This window comes from Glandiceps talaboti, chromosome 3, assembly GCF_964340395.1.
Source record: "Glandiceps talaboti chromosome 3, keGlaTala1.1, whole genome shotgun sequence".
Taxonomy (NCBI): Eukaryota; Metazoa; Hemichordata; class Enteropneusta; family Spengelidae; genus Glandiceps; species Glandiceps talaboti.
Genome location: NC_135551.1, coordinates 18,214,345 through 18,232,623, shown reverse-complemented (window position 1 = coordinate 18,232,623; position 18,279 = coordinate 18,214,345). Strand labels below are relative to the sequence as shown.

Here is an 18,279-nt window from a genome sequence, read left to right as displayed (position 1 = left end):
ATTTGTAAGATTGGATTTCTCTGCATAAATTACAGGATATATTAGTACATGTATGTTGGATAATTTTCTCTCTAATTTAAGCAGGCTCTAAAGTTACTCGACAAAGGAATTCACTATTATGTATCATGCTTGGTATAATTCTTTGAACTTACATTGTATTCTATTCTGTATGTCTTAAATGGATGTACGTGTGTAAGTACACATATGATTCATTCTCAATGATGTGCACTGGCTGAATAGAGTAACGAACATGTAGACTACATTTTCAGAGAGAACTATAAATAAAATGGCCTAGCGGCTCTAACACTATTGTATGCATCCATTCAAGTACATGTATGTACTTATATCAAATGTCACGGTGTTCTACAGAACTGTGATTTTTGTAGAAGTTACCAATATATGTAATAATGAAAATGTACTAATGATAGATAACACAACAACAAGAAAATCATTATCAATATTCAACTTTTTCAGCTCGTTTGTGAAATGATAACATTGTGAGTCTGGATCCTGCAAATATCACAGTATGCAATAATTTTATTTGGCATCTTTACTGACTGTACATGCTGTGCTTTGAGTAGTCTGTTTCCTGTAGAAACTCATGGTATAACACTCAAATACATGTAGTACATATACACAGTATAACACACTCAAATACATGCAGTACATATACACAGTATAACACACTCAAATACATGTAGTACATATACATAGTATAACACACTCAAATACATGTAGTACATATACATAGTATAACACACTCAAATACATGCAGTACATATACATACATGTACATGTAGTATAACACACTCAAATACATGTAGTACATATACATAGTATAACACACTCAAATACATGTAGTACATATACATAGTATAACACACTCAAATACATGCAGTACATATACATACATGTACATGTAGTATAACACACTCAAATACATGTAGTACATATACATAGTATATTACTCAAATACATACATAATACAAATTACAAAGTCTGACCATTACCCTCAAACTACATTTATTTATCAATTTTACATATTTAAAGTTAAAAATACTGTATAAATGTGGAGTACTGTTTCTGACATTTATGCCAGGTTTGGTTGAAATTGGCCTTAGAGGCAAGTGAAAATGTACAGCCAAGTACATCTTTGTTGTGTAAAGAAAAACCTGTCCCTAGGAATTGGTTTGATTAATTAAGTCACTTGAATCAATTTATTAAAAAAATAATTAGTATAAGGGTTACATTGTATTTAACCCCATACTGTTTTCCAGAAATCATAAAAGAAACGTGCTCATAAATTATCTCTTTATTTCTCCCCAAATTAAAAATTAAATATTTACAATATGCATAAATGTATACCCAGGGAATAAAATATACTATGTACATTGTATAAACAAAATGTAATCATGTAAGGTGAAATATTATAATGATAGATAGAAAATGTAGATCATTAATAATAAAAATTAATATAATAAGGATAATTTAATTTGATAATTTGATAATTTCATTATGTTTTGTGTCAGTCCTAAACTTTACTAAATTAGATGTTGTCATATTCGAATAAGTGAAGCATGTCTGCTTATTAGTTTGTCTGAGACAGACAGAACAAATATAGACAGTTGATACTGTGCAGTGTTATATCATGCTGTTATTGTAGAAGTAGGCTTTTGATGCTCTCAGTAGTAGAGGCACTTACTATAACAGTTGATTGCCATGGTACATGTTGATGTCACTCTAATCATTGAAGTGTGGTTAGAACGTTATATTAAGAAAATTACATGTAACATTACATCATAGTTTTCGGAAGTGAAGTTAGAGTAGAAAATGATGTGTAATGGAGTGTGGTGATTTGAATGTAATTGTAACAACAGCAAATTCTGAGAAAAAAATGTATGATGTAAGGACGTAAAACTTTCTTTTTTTTTTGCATTCTGTAAATGTTTGAAGGAGAAATCTTTAATAAATACAAAGTACATGTGAAGTTTATTTTAAACAGATGGGGTTTAGAAAATTATTCCATTATTTGTTACGCATGTTACTTGAAATTGAATTCCTCTAGGCCACCAGTTAAATTGCCCTTTTAATTAAAACATGATTGTGAAAGTTAAAATTACATGTGAAAATGTCATTATCAGAGTTTAGATATTTAACAAACAAGACAAAAAGACTAAAAAGGTCAACCAACAAAGTATTATTCAGTATAAACTATATGTATGTATTAAGACAGACAGACAGGCAAAGAGAGAAGGAGAGAGAGTTATCATGAGTCAGGTATAAATGTACACAGTGACGAACTAACCAACAGACAGGAAAAAAGAAAGATGAAAAGAAAGATAACACGGGTTCATACATGTATATGAATATGTATATACTTGTATATACATGTAGAATAACCTGATTGATTGCTTGATTGATTACTTGACTATAGCTGTTACCATGAGTCCAGGTATACAATGTACATAATTGAGATAGAGCTTAGGGTGAACCTTGATAGAAAAGATACTGATCTGAACTCTTTCATTGATTGTTTGAAGGGAATCAAATATCAAAATGTTACAGAGTGCATATGGTGTAATCATTTTGATTTCTTTGACATTTAAAAAAAAAACTGTCAGAGAAATTTGAATATTTTAGATTTAAAAACAAAATGTTAAAACTGTATACAGTTTAAATACGTGTACAGTGTACATGCAACATGGAATAAATGCATTTGTGTACAAACAGAGTCAGCTCCATTGATCATATTTTACAACTTTACTTCCCTCTACAGTTTCTTTTATCACGGATGAACCATTCTTCGGCTGTATAGGTTGACCTCTGACTATGAAATTCCATTAGCATCAGTGCATGAAGACTACATGTATTATGTACACACACACACACACACACACATACACACACACACACACACACACATATATATATATATATATATATAAGTATAAGAGTTGTACATTTATCATTTATGTCTCCTAAGAATAGACAATATTTCACTCAGAAACATAGAACTTAGACTTGCTCTTGAAAGTCAATGGGATTCTTTTGAATTTTGTGTATAGAGTTGTCAAGGCACCAGCTGTCATGTCAGGAGAATACTAAACAACCATTGCACACATATACATGTACAGAAATAACAGAGAAAAAAGGAAGCAAAAGAAAAAAAAATGTGTCTATGTGTACATTTGTACAATGTATACAAGTAATACAAATTCATAACTTATGATAAAGTTATTTATGGAAAAACATCGTCCAGTATTTCAAAACAGACAATCTACATAATTAGTATTATCCATAATGGTTTATCTTCTGTTTGTACTTTCAGCTTTGAAACAGGAGGGTGTTCACCTAGTGGCAAATGGCAGGTCACATACAATTGTTAGTACTAAAGCAGGTAAACTGTACGCCTTTGGTGCTGGCTCTGATGGACAGCTGGGAACAGGAGATGCCCAGGGGTCTACCTCACCACAACTCATAGGTTCATTACCAGAACAAGATTACAAACATTTATCAGCTGGTACTGACCACTCTGCGGCACTTACATGTAAGTTAAATTATACACTCATACAGTAATTGCTGACTAACAAACTCTAGACAATTAGAACTGACCACTTCATGACACTTACTTTTGTACATGTACTTAAGTTTATACAATCCATGTATGTTTATTTATTTCTCGTGAACTTCAAAACAATTAATAGTAATGAGCACTGTGTGGGTTTACACATACTTTGTAATATCAAGCAACCAGAAACAAACTGGTGATTCATGGATTTGAGATTCATAACCAACACAGACGTGAACACCTCTGACACTTTTTTTTCTTTTTTATTGTATTTTTTTGCTTGATTTTCTGAATATGTTAGTGTTAGCAAAATATGGCACCAGAAACTTAAGTTTGCTTCGTTCAAAATATCTGTACAGTTATATACAAAAAATCATCAAAAAATTAAAGTGTATTGTTTGTTTTTCTTTCAGCTGATGGCAAATTGTACATATGGGGTAGTGGTAGTGAAGGTCAATTAGGTTTAGGTCATACAGACAGTGTAGAGACACCAACAGAACTCATATTAAATTCTCCAGTAAAATGGGTGTCTTGTGGCTATTACCATACAGCAGTAGTTACAGGTAAGTCACAGATGGGGTGGTTACATAATGTTGCATACATGTACGTATTACTGACTACTTGCACCATTCTCTTGGTATTGGAATTGCAGTGCAATACTGAAAACATTATTGATAAATGATATGCAAATGAAGGCAAGATTGTTCATTGTACATGAAAGGGCATGATCACACACTATCATTTAAATGGAAATTTGCTGTTATCGATAAACACATGTACTAATGATAGCAGAACCCCATGCTATGTGAGTTCCAGTGTGGGTACTCAAGGGTATTTGCACTCGTGCTGGCAGGGATTTCTGCTACACTTTCACTCGTTATACTTGTGAAAATATGGGAGCACTTGTGTAAATACCCCAAGTATGCCACACTTGCACTCACATGTCATGGAGTTCTGTCATACCATTCAACCTGATAATGGACAATTGTCACCTGTTGTCACAGTAGTTAAGTCAGCTCTGATACTATGTCAGAAAATTGTGGCTTTAATTCATTTTAATTCATTTGTTCAGGCTACAACTGTAGTATTATGTGACACACAAATATACACCCACCCACAAGCACACACGCATGCGCACGCACACTCACACACACAGACACACACACACACACACACACACACACACACACACACATACACACACACAGACAGACAGACAGTATGAACAAACACACAGAGATGGACTAGCAAACCTGTACAACATAAAGCTTAAAGATGTTCTCTTTCCTCTCCTACCTTACAGAGGACGGTAAACTTTATACATTTGGAGAAAAAGAATTTGGTAAATTAGGTTTGCAAGGAGACAGATTAAATGATACCACAAAACCAGTACATGTAGATATTATAAAAGAACCAGTTAAGATGGTTGCCTGTGGTGGTGGCCATACAGCTGTAGTCACAGGTAAGTCACAATAACATTATCATTATCGTATACCCAGTATCTCTTCCTACATAATTCAATGGAGAGCACATGCATCAAACCCTTGCAGTAATTTTCTGTATCATGCCTTTGCACACTTTGCCCAAATCTGGTGAGTGGCGTGCCTATCGATATCTGTTCGCTCAGTGATTCGATTTTGATTTAAAACGTTTTTGAGCATAAAGTAACGTTTCACTATCAATTTATGGGGTTATGTGATTCAAATGATGCTTCTGTGCCACTGCATAGGATATATAAGAAAACTTTTACAGCCTGGATATGAATTTTGAGGTCCTCGGTAGTTTGGCCTCCTAAGGTCAGACCCTTTCACCATACAACCTCGGTCCACAAAACCCATATCCGGGCTGTGAGGATTAATAACTCGTATAGCATTATCATTGATTGTGAATCTTTTCTCTAAAAAGTGTTCTGGATCATAACCTGTTTATTTCTACAGTTTTTTGTGATTTTGTTGTTGTTGTTCTATGTTTTGTTTTTTATTTCTCATTCCTTTCCATACGTAGCTATATTTTTCTCAAACTATACAAACAACTTTTATGGCAAAAGGGGAAAAACTTGTTAGTATTGTGCAACTGAAACTCTCCCATTACATATGTATTTGGCCTTATTGCATGTGCAGTCAGGAACTGTGCAAGAATGATCATCAGTTCTAAATTTTGACAGAATGGTATTGAATTGAATTTATTCAGAACGTGAAGCACTCTAAAATGGTATGTATAAAAGTTTGTAACTGTATGCTTTAAATTTCCTCTGATGTTTTTATCGATTACAGAAAATGGTAATTTATATACATTTGGTGATGGAAACCATGGACAACTTGGTCATGGTCCCTCACAATTGCAGCTGAACACCCCACAAAAAGTGGTGCGACTCAGTGAACATAAGTGTAGATTTGTCTCCTGTGGTGACAACCACACATCTGTAATTACAGGTAGGTTACAAGTGGGGATTAGAATGTTGCTGTTGTCTGTGTAATTTATGTCGCAATATTGTTAGTTGGGTGGAAATTAGTTTCTGTGGTGTGTAGACATGTACTTGTGTATGTTCTTTGTTCTAGAGTTTATGTCTCCAAGATGACTACCATTGTACATCATTTCATGTAAGGTGCTGTATCTATTCCTGATGGAGTCATTAACTTCCATCACCTGACGAAAGAGAAGCCCACTGGCTCCTACCTTCAACTAGTGCATGTTTGGAGACTGACCTTTGTTGTTTTAACGATAACTGCTTGTTAGCAGTGATTGAAGAACATTCATAGCGCTCTGAACACTTCCTGTAATGTAAACACACACACACACACACACACATACATATATACCTTAAGTAGAATTTTCATGCATCCTCAATTCAACCAGACAGGAGTCACTTCTTAGAGGTCTCTGATACCATGGTGATTACTAGCGCCCTCTATTGAAACTCTTTCTGTTATAACATGTGTCTTTCAAGTGTTGTGTGTCATTTCTACACCGGAGGATAAATGAAGTAGAGAAAGTATAAGATTATTTTTCTGAAAAATTCGATTTGACAATTTTTGATCTTCATATACTTAATACTTATTTGTCTATCTATACAAAAGTCATTGGTCTGCTCATGTAACCACTCACAATGGTGAGGATATTTCATAGCAGAAACAACGATTGGATTGTTCAGGTTAATCATGACATTGATAATTTGACATTCCTCTCTTGATTTATTTCATTGTGTAGAAAAAGGTGCTATGTACTCATTTGGTGATGGCAGACATGGAAAACTAGCTCTTAGTGAAGAAGATTTTTGTAATATATTTAAACCTTGTAGAGTTTCAAGATTTAACCAATTTGAAGTGCAACAGGTAAGTAATGCCAATCTGTCAGACCGTGTTTAAGATCCTTACCTGTGAAAAGGACTATGTACAATATGCGACAATAGTGGGAATTTTGAAGCCATGATTACAAGTACACTAGGATACATGTACTTGCCAGTGATCTTTATGCTTGAAGAAAACTTGAGGTTGTCTGCTGCATAGCCAAGTCATGATATGCGCTATGTTTGTGAAAGACTGTTTTCATGTAGTTATGTTAAAGGTGACATTGCATTTATTTGTAACAAAGCCCAATAGAAAGGTTATCAAATACAAAATATTGATCGTAATATGGTTTGTCTGTTTCATAATCTAAGGTCAAGTTGCCGTGTAAAGTGAAAGAAAAGACCAAAGTAATGAGGAATAATGGTCAAGTGATTCAGAATTGAATTATGGTTTGTCCCTTAGGTTTCATGTGGAGGTTGCCATACATTAGTCATGTCAATAAAAAAAGACCAAAGTAATGGGGAATGGTCAAGTGAAGCCGACAGTGAAGAAGAAGACCCATTAAGGAAGTCTCACAAACTGATAGCTAACGGTGGTAGAATGGAATCAGCTGTAACAGAAGAATCATTTGATGATTCCAGTCTCAAAATTAATCATGAAAAAGAAAGGTTGTCACAAACATTTGATGGAACAGCAAGGGGAAGACGGAGACAAAAAGATGTAAGTAGTAAATACAGTCCAAGTTTAAGCCTTTTTTCATACACTGGCAGGAAAAAGCTGCCTAATTACCATTGGAAGTCATTAAAACAGTCGCTGGTGTCAAAGTTTAAACTTACATTTCAAGCTCGGGCTCATTGTCATTATTTATATAGTTGTTCCACAGGCAACAGCTTTGTGGTGTGTTCACTTTCTTTGTATTGTATGTCTCATTGCATTTGTCATAGGTTTCAAGGGTATGCCTTTTGATGTTGCATAATTTTACTTTCGAATACTTGGACGAATGTGAATGGCCAACCTGACTAAATTGTTTCAAATAAAAATAAAGTGAATATAGCAATATCAGCGAAAATAGATCAAACATACCATGTCCAACCATCAAGAACTCACTCACAAGTGTGCATGATAAATTATGGAATAGGGACTGATGTAGATTGTTTATTCATTCTGTATAGTTCCAGTTTTCTGAAGTGGAAAATTATTTCTTCCTCTTTCAATTTAAGCCTGTCTTCATAACTGCTTATTCTGCAAATGCCTAAAATAGACATATCAGAGACAATATGGTCAATAAAATTGAAATGCACAGATGCTGGGTCATAACGATTCCCTTGTCTTGTATATATATCCTACCTCAGGTACTTTCTGTTGTAGGATGTACTCGTTTGAATGTGTTTTTATATGCATTTTGTTAGTTTTGTTTGTTTGACATGTTTGTGTGTTTTGTAAACTTGTTTTTTTCATGAATTTTTCATTTTTTAGGAGCCTGTAAATGGGTTCTTGCTCCCACTGGTCTTCCATTCCATAAGTAAATAACGTAAAAAATGAAAATGACCTCCTGTGACATAATTAATTTAATTGATGTTTTCATTTGTTTTTGTAGGCTGACCTACCGCCTCCCTTGGCTAGAACCTTACCCCCTCTCAGTACTCCTATCTCTGCTTCTAGCAGTCCCAAACCAGCTCCTCGAGCCTTACCTAGATTGAATGCTGCAAACACAGGTGCCAACAAACTAGATCAAGGAAAATTACCAGAAATCAAAGCAGAAGAAACACGTAAAGGTATAGTACAATGCTGAGTTATACCGTAATACACATTACAAGCAGTTCACTTTTATATACCACCATGAAAGTGGCAACATGGGTTAGGAAATGGGTATTTAGTTTGGATTTTTAATAATATTACAACTGTACTGTGTTTTTCTACTGGGAAAAAGAATGTGAAGCAATTAATATAGATCAAGTCCATATTTGAAATCTGTTGCAAAAAACTAAGAAGACGCATAAAAAGTTTGTCATTGTACATACCTGAAGTGATTTGTAAACAAACTTGGTATACATGTACACAGTCAAGTAGTTACTTGTAATCAAAAGTAAAGACTAGTTTGTATGTTTTGGGCTGATATTTTTATTCAAATGTAATTTCTTTTTATTTCATTTTAGGAAGTGATGATGAGCCAAATCAGACAATACATCCACTAGACAAGGTATGGAATTCAATAATATCAATTTACCAATGTCATACCTTTTAACCCATTCATATTAACCCTTGTCTCGCTGTACCCAGAATATTTTGGGCATTGAGGGCATGACTCTTGAACTGAACCCAGAACGTTCTGGATGGAGCATTACTTTGGTATTAAAAACATTGTGAAGTATTGTGTGGTCATTAATTTGTTTCCACCACTGCTAGTAAAAGAAATTCCATACTACTAATTATGTTTTTCAAAGCATTGGCAACTTTTCTAGAAAAGTATGATTTGTCTATAATGTACTAAATGTTGATCTATTTTGAGCACGTGCTCATACCACAAAATACAGACAAAGTGACTCACTGTGGGTCATTTAACTGAGAGAAAAGTGTTAACAGCTACTTCAATTTGTGCATTTGTCATATATTTTAATCTACCTCACAGAATACACCAGGCAAATTGTGTGGTTTTGTGTCTGTGTGTTTGTGTGTCTGGGTCTGTGTCTCTGTGTGTGTGTGTGTGTGTGTGTGTTAAAAAAAACAATACTTTAGTACATGATTTTTCATCAGAAAAGCAATCTTTCTTGTGAAAGAACTATGAATAAAGATGATGTGCTTCTCATCCACATTGCCTCTTTAATTTAAAATATGTTGTCATTGCAGTGAAAAAATGTACATTTTATGGTGTGATGCACTTACTTTGTAAAAGAATTGTTGAGTTGAGTTAAAGAACCTGACATCATCTGTTTTGCTTTATACTTATATTAGGCTATTTTAGGTGCGTTGTTGTTTTGTTAATATGGCAAGGGTGCTTTTCTTTTTATCACATGTTGGTCACAGGTTGCTAAAAGCTTATGGCAAATAACACACCTAGCAGAAATGAGATACAGTATTAATGTAGCGTATCAGAAATGAAAATCTTAAACATTTGCTGTATAACAGAAAATTGCTGGGAGCAATTCCCAGCACAAAAATTCATTTAAAAAAAAAAATAAACTTTTGCTGTTACCTTGTTCAAGAGAAGACAAACCCATTGTCAGTTTAAATCTAGAAACAAAATTAGGGGTCACCATGCAAAGTTTTGAAGTAGAGCACAAAATGAACTTTGAATAAAACTATTTTAGAATCCAAAATGGCTGCCAAATACTATGTTAACTCAAAAACCTTACAAGACGTAGGATTTCTGGTTAACTCTACTGGAAAATAAATGATTGTTGATTCACCAGAAAACCCCAAAGTTCTTTTCTTATTACAATAGAACCAGGAACAATCTTTCATATGGTAAAGCTCTGGAAGATTTGATATATAATATTTGGGCACATTGGCTGCTGAGTTGCATTCTACCCTAAAGACAATGACAGTGAAACAAATAGACTGTAAATAGAAAAAGATATTGAAATATGTGGAAGATAAAATAGATATCTACTAAAGAAAAAGAATCATTAAAGATTAGGAAGTAACGAATAAGTATATGAATGCATTCAAAACTAAACAATGGAATTTGTCTACTAGAATCATGAAGTGGATAACACAGTAAATTTTAGTTTCCAGAATTATTTAACTCTTTGAGAAGAAACAATATTATCCAATAGTTGTACCTTGTGCAAGCAAAAATTAAGATATCCAAAAAAAAAGTGTTAGATAACTACATGTAATACATATGTGTGATATGTTGTTAACAAACTAATATTATGATAACTTAACATCCAAGTAACTAAAAAATTAACCTTTTAATACATATCCAACAGTTTGAGCCGTGACATCCCAAATGTGGTTTACACTGAGTGTACATGTATTGTGCTATACTCAGTCTCAGGAGTATATGTCTTCTCTTTTCTGTAGACTCATTACTCTAAAAGTGGTAATACGGACGACATAAAACCCATGGTGTCTGCTTATAAAAGACACTTGAGAAGGGAAAGACAGGTAGTAGATAGCCTATCTTGCACGTTGTTGGCATTTATCATGTAATATGCTTGTTAACTATGCTTATGGAACTTGATATGAGAAATGATTTCTTTGCTGTGTGGCAGAGCAACGGCATAATAGAGTCTCATTACAGTTAACTACAATAAAACCAAATTTAATAAATTAAATGCAAAGAGAGAACAGAACTGGCTATTAGAGATTGTCCCTTAAGAGTTTGTCAGACCTCCACTCCAAACAGTCTGTAAGATAGGAAAACCTTGCTAAAGTATTTTAATTGTACATATGAGTGAAGCTGGCGCACAGAAGCAATTTCTGTCAAGCATTTTCAACCAAAGCATGTATTCTTAACATAGTTGAAAACACATGTCTTTCACAAAGCAGCAATGGGGGAGTAGCTTCTATCAGCAATTTTATATGTTTCAGATGGCGAAATAATGGCATTGCAAAAATTCAACAATACGTAAATAGTAATCATTTAAATTCTTTCACAGTTTTCAGTGTACAAATGTACAACTACTAACCGTATTTTCATATCAAAATTCATCTGTGATGGTGTAAAGCTATGCAAAAAATGGGAGCTTTTGTTCCATCTACTCACAAGAAAATTCAGGACCCCAGCAATAACAGTATTTGAAACTCAGAATTCATCACTATGATTGTACATGTACTTGTGGTCAGTTTCATAAGCATAGTGGAGAAGAATATGTAATAAACCTTCACCAAGTGTAGGGTTTGCTGTGCGATCTTGAATGTTGTCTGGGATATGCTGCTGTATCAGAACACACCACTACATCTATACCCCCACCCACCACCCACATGTAATGTTGATTTGGTTCAAAAATTGAATTGAAGTCGGTTCTCCTATCCCTCACCTGCACTAAAATTAGTTTGAACCAATTTAGTTGAATCAGTTCAAAACCACCTCAAAGGAGTATTTCAAACTGATTCAAAGTAAATTGGTTTAATTCAAAACATTGCATAAGCAAATACAGATCAATTCAAATCCATGACTCAGTTTTCTCGTGGGAACGGAAACTAGTTTCAAACCAATTTAACAGAGTCGATTCAGTTTGTTTTCAAATCAAGTAAGGTGGGGACAAGGCTTATAACTAACAGTAGCATTTTACCATTTCAATATCATATCATGGGCAATATATATTCATTAGAAGATTAATTTAACATATCCAGTAATTATTTCAAAATGCTTGCAACTGTCAACATTTACTATTATTTACCTCATATTGAAATAATTGCATGGCTTAAGAATAATGTTTGAAAATTTTTTGCTGAAGACATCAATCAATTGAATGCTGGCTTTCTAATAATATAACTTAATTTAAGCAATCTGTGATTTTAAAAAAAGGACTGTTCAATATTTATATTTAAAAATATATCACTTCTAGAAAACTTCCCTACTATGAAAAGTGTGGAATCCAGCATCTACCATATGCATCAAAGTTTGAATGAACATTGATAACAAAACTATGAAATGTTATGAAATATGAAATAGACACAGACAGCTTCATATACATGTAGAGAGTAGTTGAAAAAAAAAACGAACGATGGATTACATGTACTAATGTTCCCAAATGGTTTTGAATGCACTCAAATATCGTTGATGCACACTTGACTGTAAGATACGTTGTGTTGTTCAATTCTAATCAGTCTTCTCTGTATAGAGTGGTGCAACACATATCTTACAGACTAGTAGACTATACACAGTGTTATAGAATGGCACATACCTGTAGTTGGCAATGTGTTTGTTTGATTATATCCAGTCACAAATGGGTTGATGGTAGGGTTGTATATTGTAGTAAGTGCGTGTATGGGTAATTTACACCCTAAGCATAAAGTGTTACCCTTTAATGCATTAGTTTCAGGGTGAATTTACTAGTATTTGTACATGTATAATCACAATCACAATATTATGGTTTTGTCATGTGCAAGCTATTAACAAACTAAAGATAGACACAAAATATATTTATGTTGTTGATTATGGTAGATTACACAAGTAGGCGATAGTTGTGCCTTGGTTATGGCCATATACCCAGTAATCACGCTGTAATCAAGATAGTGTAAACACTGAATGAGATATCGATTGAATGTATAGTGACTTGTGAAAAAATTGTTATCAGAGACACCACCCTACTGTGAGTGTAATGACATCAATGTCTATTGATAACTTATGTCAACATATTGCAACAATAGTTTTAGTTTGTGTTTATCTTAGTTTGCCAATAGCTTGATTTCCATAGCAGCATTGCCATTTTACTGTGTTATGCAAAGTATAAACATCAATGGTATGGTGCGCTTATAAAATCAATACTTATACGCGTGTCAAAGATGGGAAACTGTAATGTATGGGTGGGTTGGTGTGAAGATAACGTACACAGCCTAATTTGCTGTCAGTGTCAGTTGCTATATAAAAATATGTCAAACTGAAATTATCAAAGGTATATTGTTAACTGAAGTGTCAAAGACGGTATTATTTAAGTATTGTATAAACCTGATGTCATGTCTTATCTAAGTTATAGACTCACTTTGAAAAAAATATTAGAATTTAGGTGTGAGTACTAGTTGTCTGAGAGAACTATACTAAAGAAAAAGTTGGTCCAGAACAAATGAATTATCATATTTTATCTGAATGGCTCCAGTGGTGAGATAACACTAATGTGATGACCCAGGATTGAAACCCTGCCCTTTTAACTTTAAGCTTATATCATGCATTGGTTTGTAGTAACAGAGCTGATATTGAGGTGTACTGTAGAGCAAACAAAGTGTGTGTACATATGTGTGTGTGTGTGTGTACTCATGTACTCACAAACGCATGCACACTTACATGCAGACATGTGTCCTTTCAAATTTGACAAGTACATCCCTATTACACCCATAAATGGGAACTTATTTTTGAGGTTGAATTCATGTGCTTGCTGTGATTTGATATGAACAGCGTGATAAGAAATACTGTCTGCTCCTAAATGTTATACATTTGGTTAATAATATTCACAATGACTTGACTGAAAAACTTTTGTGTTGCTAAAATTGGAGTTAGTTATATATTTAATAGCATACACTTGTATACACAATGTTAATCATTTAATGGAAGGCTTTAACAAGTCTCTCTACATGTATGCATGATTTTGAATTTGAGTAGATATTGATTTCATGAGTTTATAGATCTTTACAACTTACATGCTATTCTTTACTATTCTCATCAGAAACAGGAAAAGGAACAAGTACTGAAAAGACAGAAATTGGAATCTCAAAGGGTAAGTTACACTTTAAACACGAAATTCAAATATAATAAGTTACAGTTAATGTCCTTCAGACTAATCAGCAATTTCAGTTATATATAGGTATCATCAGCTTTAATATCTAAAATGATGTCCAGCTGATTGTGTACAGGAAACTTGATGGTGATTGGAAGAATGAATAGTCGATAAAAGAAGTTGTCGATTTCCAACTTCAAGCCCTGAGATTTTGTGAATTTGTTTATAGCTGAGTTGACCTTCTGTTTACACTGGAATGGTTTCATAAGGGAGTAGTATTGTAGTCATCACTTGAAGGCTAAGAGAGCCTGGTGTGTAATCTTGAAAATGGTCCAGGAGGTTTTGATATATATATGATTTAAACTAGGTCAAATGAAGTCTTGTGACTGTTTGATATCATTCAGTGAAGCTACCATTTTTGTAATACATTTCATGCTTGAGGTACTCAAATTAAAATATAAATAGGGCTGAGTACCCCTGTCAACTTGACATGAGAGATTGCAAGATGACTCAAGAGAACACAGATTCAAGAGGGCTCTGTGCCCCCTTGTAGCTTGTTCAGGGAGAACATAGATGTAAGCAGACTCAACATCCCCAGTTTAGTTAGCTTGCTAAGGGAGATCACACAACTTACAAAAGGACTCAGCACCCTGTTAACTTGTGCAAGGAGAATACAGAAATTGCAAGAGGACTTAGTACCTTCTCTTAGTTTGGTTGTGCATGAAGAATTTACAGAAGTGCAAGTGGGCTTAGTTCAAGTTTATAGGTCTTTGATGATTGACACACATTTATGTGACAGTTTTTACAGTGCATCTGATTCAATGAATTGGGACACTTTCTCATGAAGAGTTCTTATTGTGTATATTGGTCTAAGTCTTTCCATGAAGTCTTGGCATACTGTTGCAGATTTTTTTGTGTGTGTGCATATTTAGTACATTTTATTCATTATTTATTATTTGATTATTCTTCCTGCATACAACTCTTAAAGGATGATGTCTCCATTGAGGATGGATTACTTCTTATTGAGAATGATAAAAATCAGAACATAGTGTCTGATTCAAATCAGAAGGAAGTTTCTGATATAACAGACTCTAAAGTCCAGGAAAACCCCACACGCGAGGTACTTTGTTACTTGTGAAGTGAATTAACTCATTTCACCTGCACTGTACCATAGTTGTACAAGTCTATGTCTCTATTCCGTATAATCCGTCAGGATTGTCCCGAGCGTTGTAATTCAACACAACAAATATTCCATGTACAAGATTTGTATTTTTTTAGTTCTACCTCATCCCTCATCATACAAGAATTCTGTCAAACATATCATTTTGGATTATACAAAGAGATTTTCACTCAGATAAGTTTGTTGGCTAGCTCAACTTCAAGGACCTTAAAACAGGGCATCTTAATACTCCATTCTACAACATACATGGTACATGTAATACAAAATTTGCAACACTGAGTCAGTGACTGAAAATCATTTCAATATTCATACTACGACTACTACTACACTGTTGTACACATGTATGTATACTCCTTCTTTGATTGAATACTGAGTAAGGTTGAATTTATGCAGGGCTTATATTCAAGCATTGTAAACTAAATTACACACATTTGAACTTGAAGAGTACAAATTACTAAGACTAGTAGCAGGATATGGCTCTTACTTTCGTGGGGACTGGCTCCTACCCATTCAAATGTTACACTTACTATGGTTTCCATCACTTTTAACAGAAATGCTAACCACATGCAGTTTGATCACTCGTATGATGTTTGCTTATTTGACACCTATGAAGTGGAGTAACAAATAATGTTCAATCTTAACATGTTGCAAAGAAATCTAAATATTTGTCGCTATCACTGCACAGGGTGTTGGTATCTACTAATTCAGTCAAACAAAGACACTGCACTTGAGTGAACAAAAGATGAATTAACCCACAGATATTGCTGTATGTTATTAAACTCACAAATACAAAGCTGTCAGAGCTTTTAATAGTAAAAACTAAAAGTCAGAGTGGAGTGATTGCATGAGTAAATTATTCCCTAGGCTAATAGATTGTTGTTTGTTGTTAAACTCATGAATGTACATCTAAGAACTTTGTAAGATCAAAGTGTAAACTATAGGGAATGTAATGTGTGCACCTGTTACTGAAATTTGTTTTAACCGCGTTCAGGCAATTCTTTCACCAACAGTGTAACTAACTAACTCTATGACATGGTGGTGCATGCCCTTTCTATCCTCTTCCCCGCGGAGCACCATATACATGTATTTGGCAGTTGAATTAACCTTTGCGTTTGCTTGTGGAACAAAATTGTCAGAAAATTATTGAATGGTGACAGTATCATCATCAGTTGTTGTTGTTGTTGTTGTTGTTGTTGTTGTTGTTGTTGTTGTTGTTGTTGTTGTTGTGAGAAAGAATTTTGATGAGAACACACAAGATCTACATGTTTGAAATTCATGACTTCATGGTCCATACATCTCGTAAATACTTGGGAGAGACAGAACAGGGACAGAAGAACTCAGCAAGCATAACATCATATGTAATCGCGCTGAAACTTGCATGCACTGACTATGTGATACCACTAGCCTCGTACTTGGGGATAAATTCAAATAAAAAACTGTCATTATAAATATAATTTTGCTCAATTGAATAATAGTTCAAGGACCAAGTTTTGAAATTGAAGAAATGGTGAAATGATCAACGTCTAACAGATATGCATGCCTGTGTATAAGTCTACTGACATCATGCAGTCACTGTATGTAATTCTCAGTCAGTAATATGTATTATGTGCAAACGTTAGTTGAGTATTCTACTTTTTAACTTGGCCATGTTTCAGTGTATTTTCATGGAAGAGTGCCACCAGTGGTTTGAGTGGAACACTGTGTTGCACACACTGATATACACATTTTATTTTATGCACACTTGTACAACAACATACATTGAGTATGTAATACTAATAATGTAATGAGAAAATACTGAGACTTCAAGTACAAAGGATTGGGTGTTTTGGTTTCATTGACATGGGTTCTGATTTGTCCTTCCATGCAAACATAAGGTAACTAAGAATGAGTTACTTGAGAGTTGGGACTCTAGTGATGATGATGAGGAGAAGGGGCATAGTGAGGAAGAAGATGAGGGAAATATGAAATCCAAAGAGGAGGAGGAAGAGGTAGAATAGATTGTGAAGTTTATGTTGGTTTGTCTGAACAGTGCTGTGGACAACAGGCTATCACCTTGATATCTTTACCAGTATGACATATCACCTTGATATCTTTACCATTATGACATATCACCTTGATATCTTTACTATTATGACATATCACCTTGATTTCTAAAATATCATGACATCATATCACCTTGATTTCGTAAACCTTATGACATCATATCACCTTGATTTCTTAAACCTTCTGACATCATATCACCTCGATTTCTAAAATATCATGACATCATATCACCTTGATTTCGTAAACCTTATGACTTCATATCACCTTGATTTCTTAAGCCTTATGACATCATATCACCTCGATTTCTAAAATATCATGACATCATATCACCTTGATTTCGTAAACCTTATGACATCATATCACCTCGATTTCTAAAATATCATGACATCATATCACCTTGATTTCGTAAACCTTATGACATCATATCACCTTGATTTCTTAAGCCTTATGACATCATATCACCTCGATTTCTAAAATATCATGACATCATATCACCTTGATTTCGTAAACCTTATGACATCATATCACCTTGATTTCTTAAGCCTTATGACATCATATCACCTCGATTTCTACAATATCATGACATCATATCACCTTGATTTCGTAAACCTTATGACATCATATCACCTTGATTTCTTAAACCTTATGACATCATATCACCTTGATTTCTTAAACATATGACATCATGTCACTGTTCTATGCTCCTATTTAAATTTTGATTACCTCTGTTTATTCTCCTCCCGTTCCTGGTTTGCTGTTGATGTTATTTGGTATTTTCACTTCTGTGACGAGTACCATATCAGTATATTTGCATTTTCC

The 18,279-nt window shown here is 34.0% G+C and overlaps 1 protein-coding gene across 2 annotated transcripts in view; it reads left to right on the top strand.

Annotated features, from left to right (window-relative positions):
- The window catches only part of LOC144454024 (X-linked retinitis pigmentosa GTPase regulator-like), a 48,068-nt gene that overhangs the window by 13,000 nt on the left and 16,789 nt on the right, over positions 1–18,279 (top strand). For both annotated transcript variants that reach the window (XM_078145430.1, XM_078145429.1), the window contains exons 4-12: positions 3,329–3,547; positions 3,982–4,131; positions 4,872–5,030; positions 5,842–6,000; positions 6,776–6,900; positions 7,318–7,575; positions 8,453–8,630; positions 9,012–9,055; positions 14,187–14,237. In XM_078145430.1, coding sequence (XP_078001556.1) covers positions 3,329–3,547; positions 3,982–4,131; positions 4,872–5,030; positions 5,842–6,000; positions 6,776–6,900; positions 7,318–7,575; positions 8,453–8,630; positions 9,012–9,055; positions 14,187–14,237 — 1,343 coding nt within the window. The remainder of the gene's footprint in view (positions 1–3,328; positions 3,548–3,981; positions 4,132–4,871; positions 5,031–5,841; positions 6,001–6,775; positions 6,901–7,317; positions 7,576–8,452; positions 8,631–9,011; positions 9,056–14,186; positions 14,238–18,279) is intronic.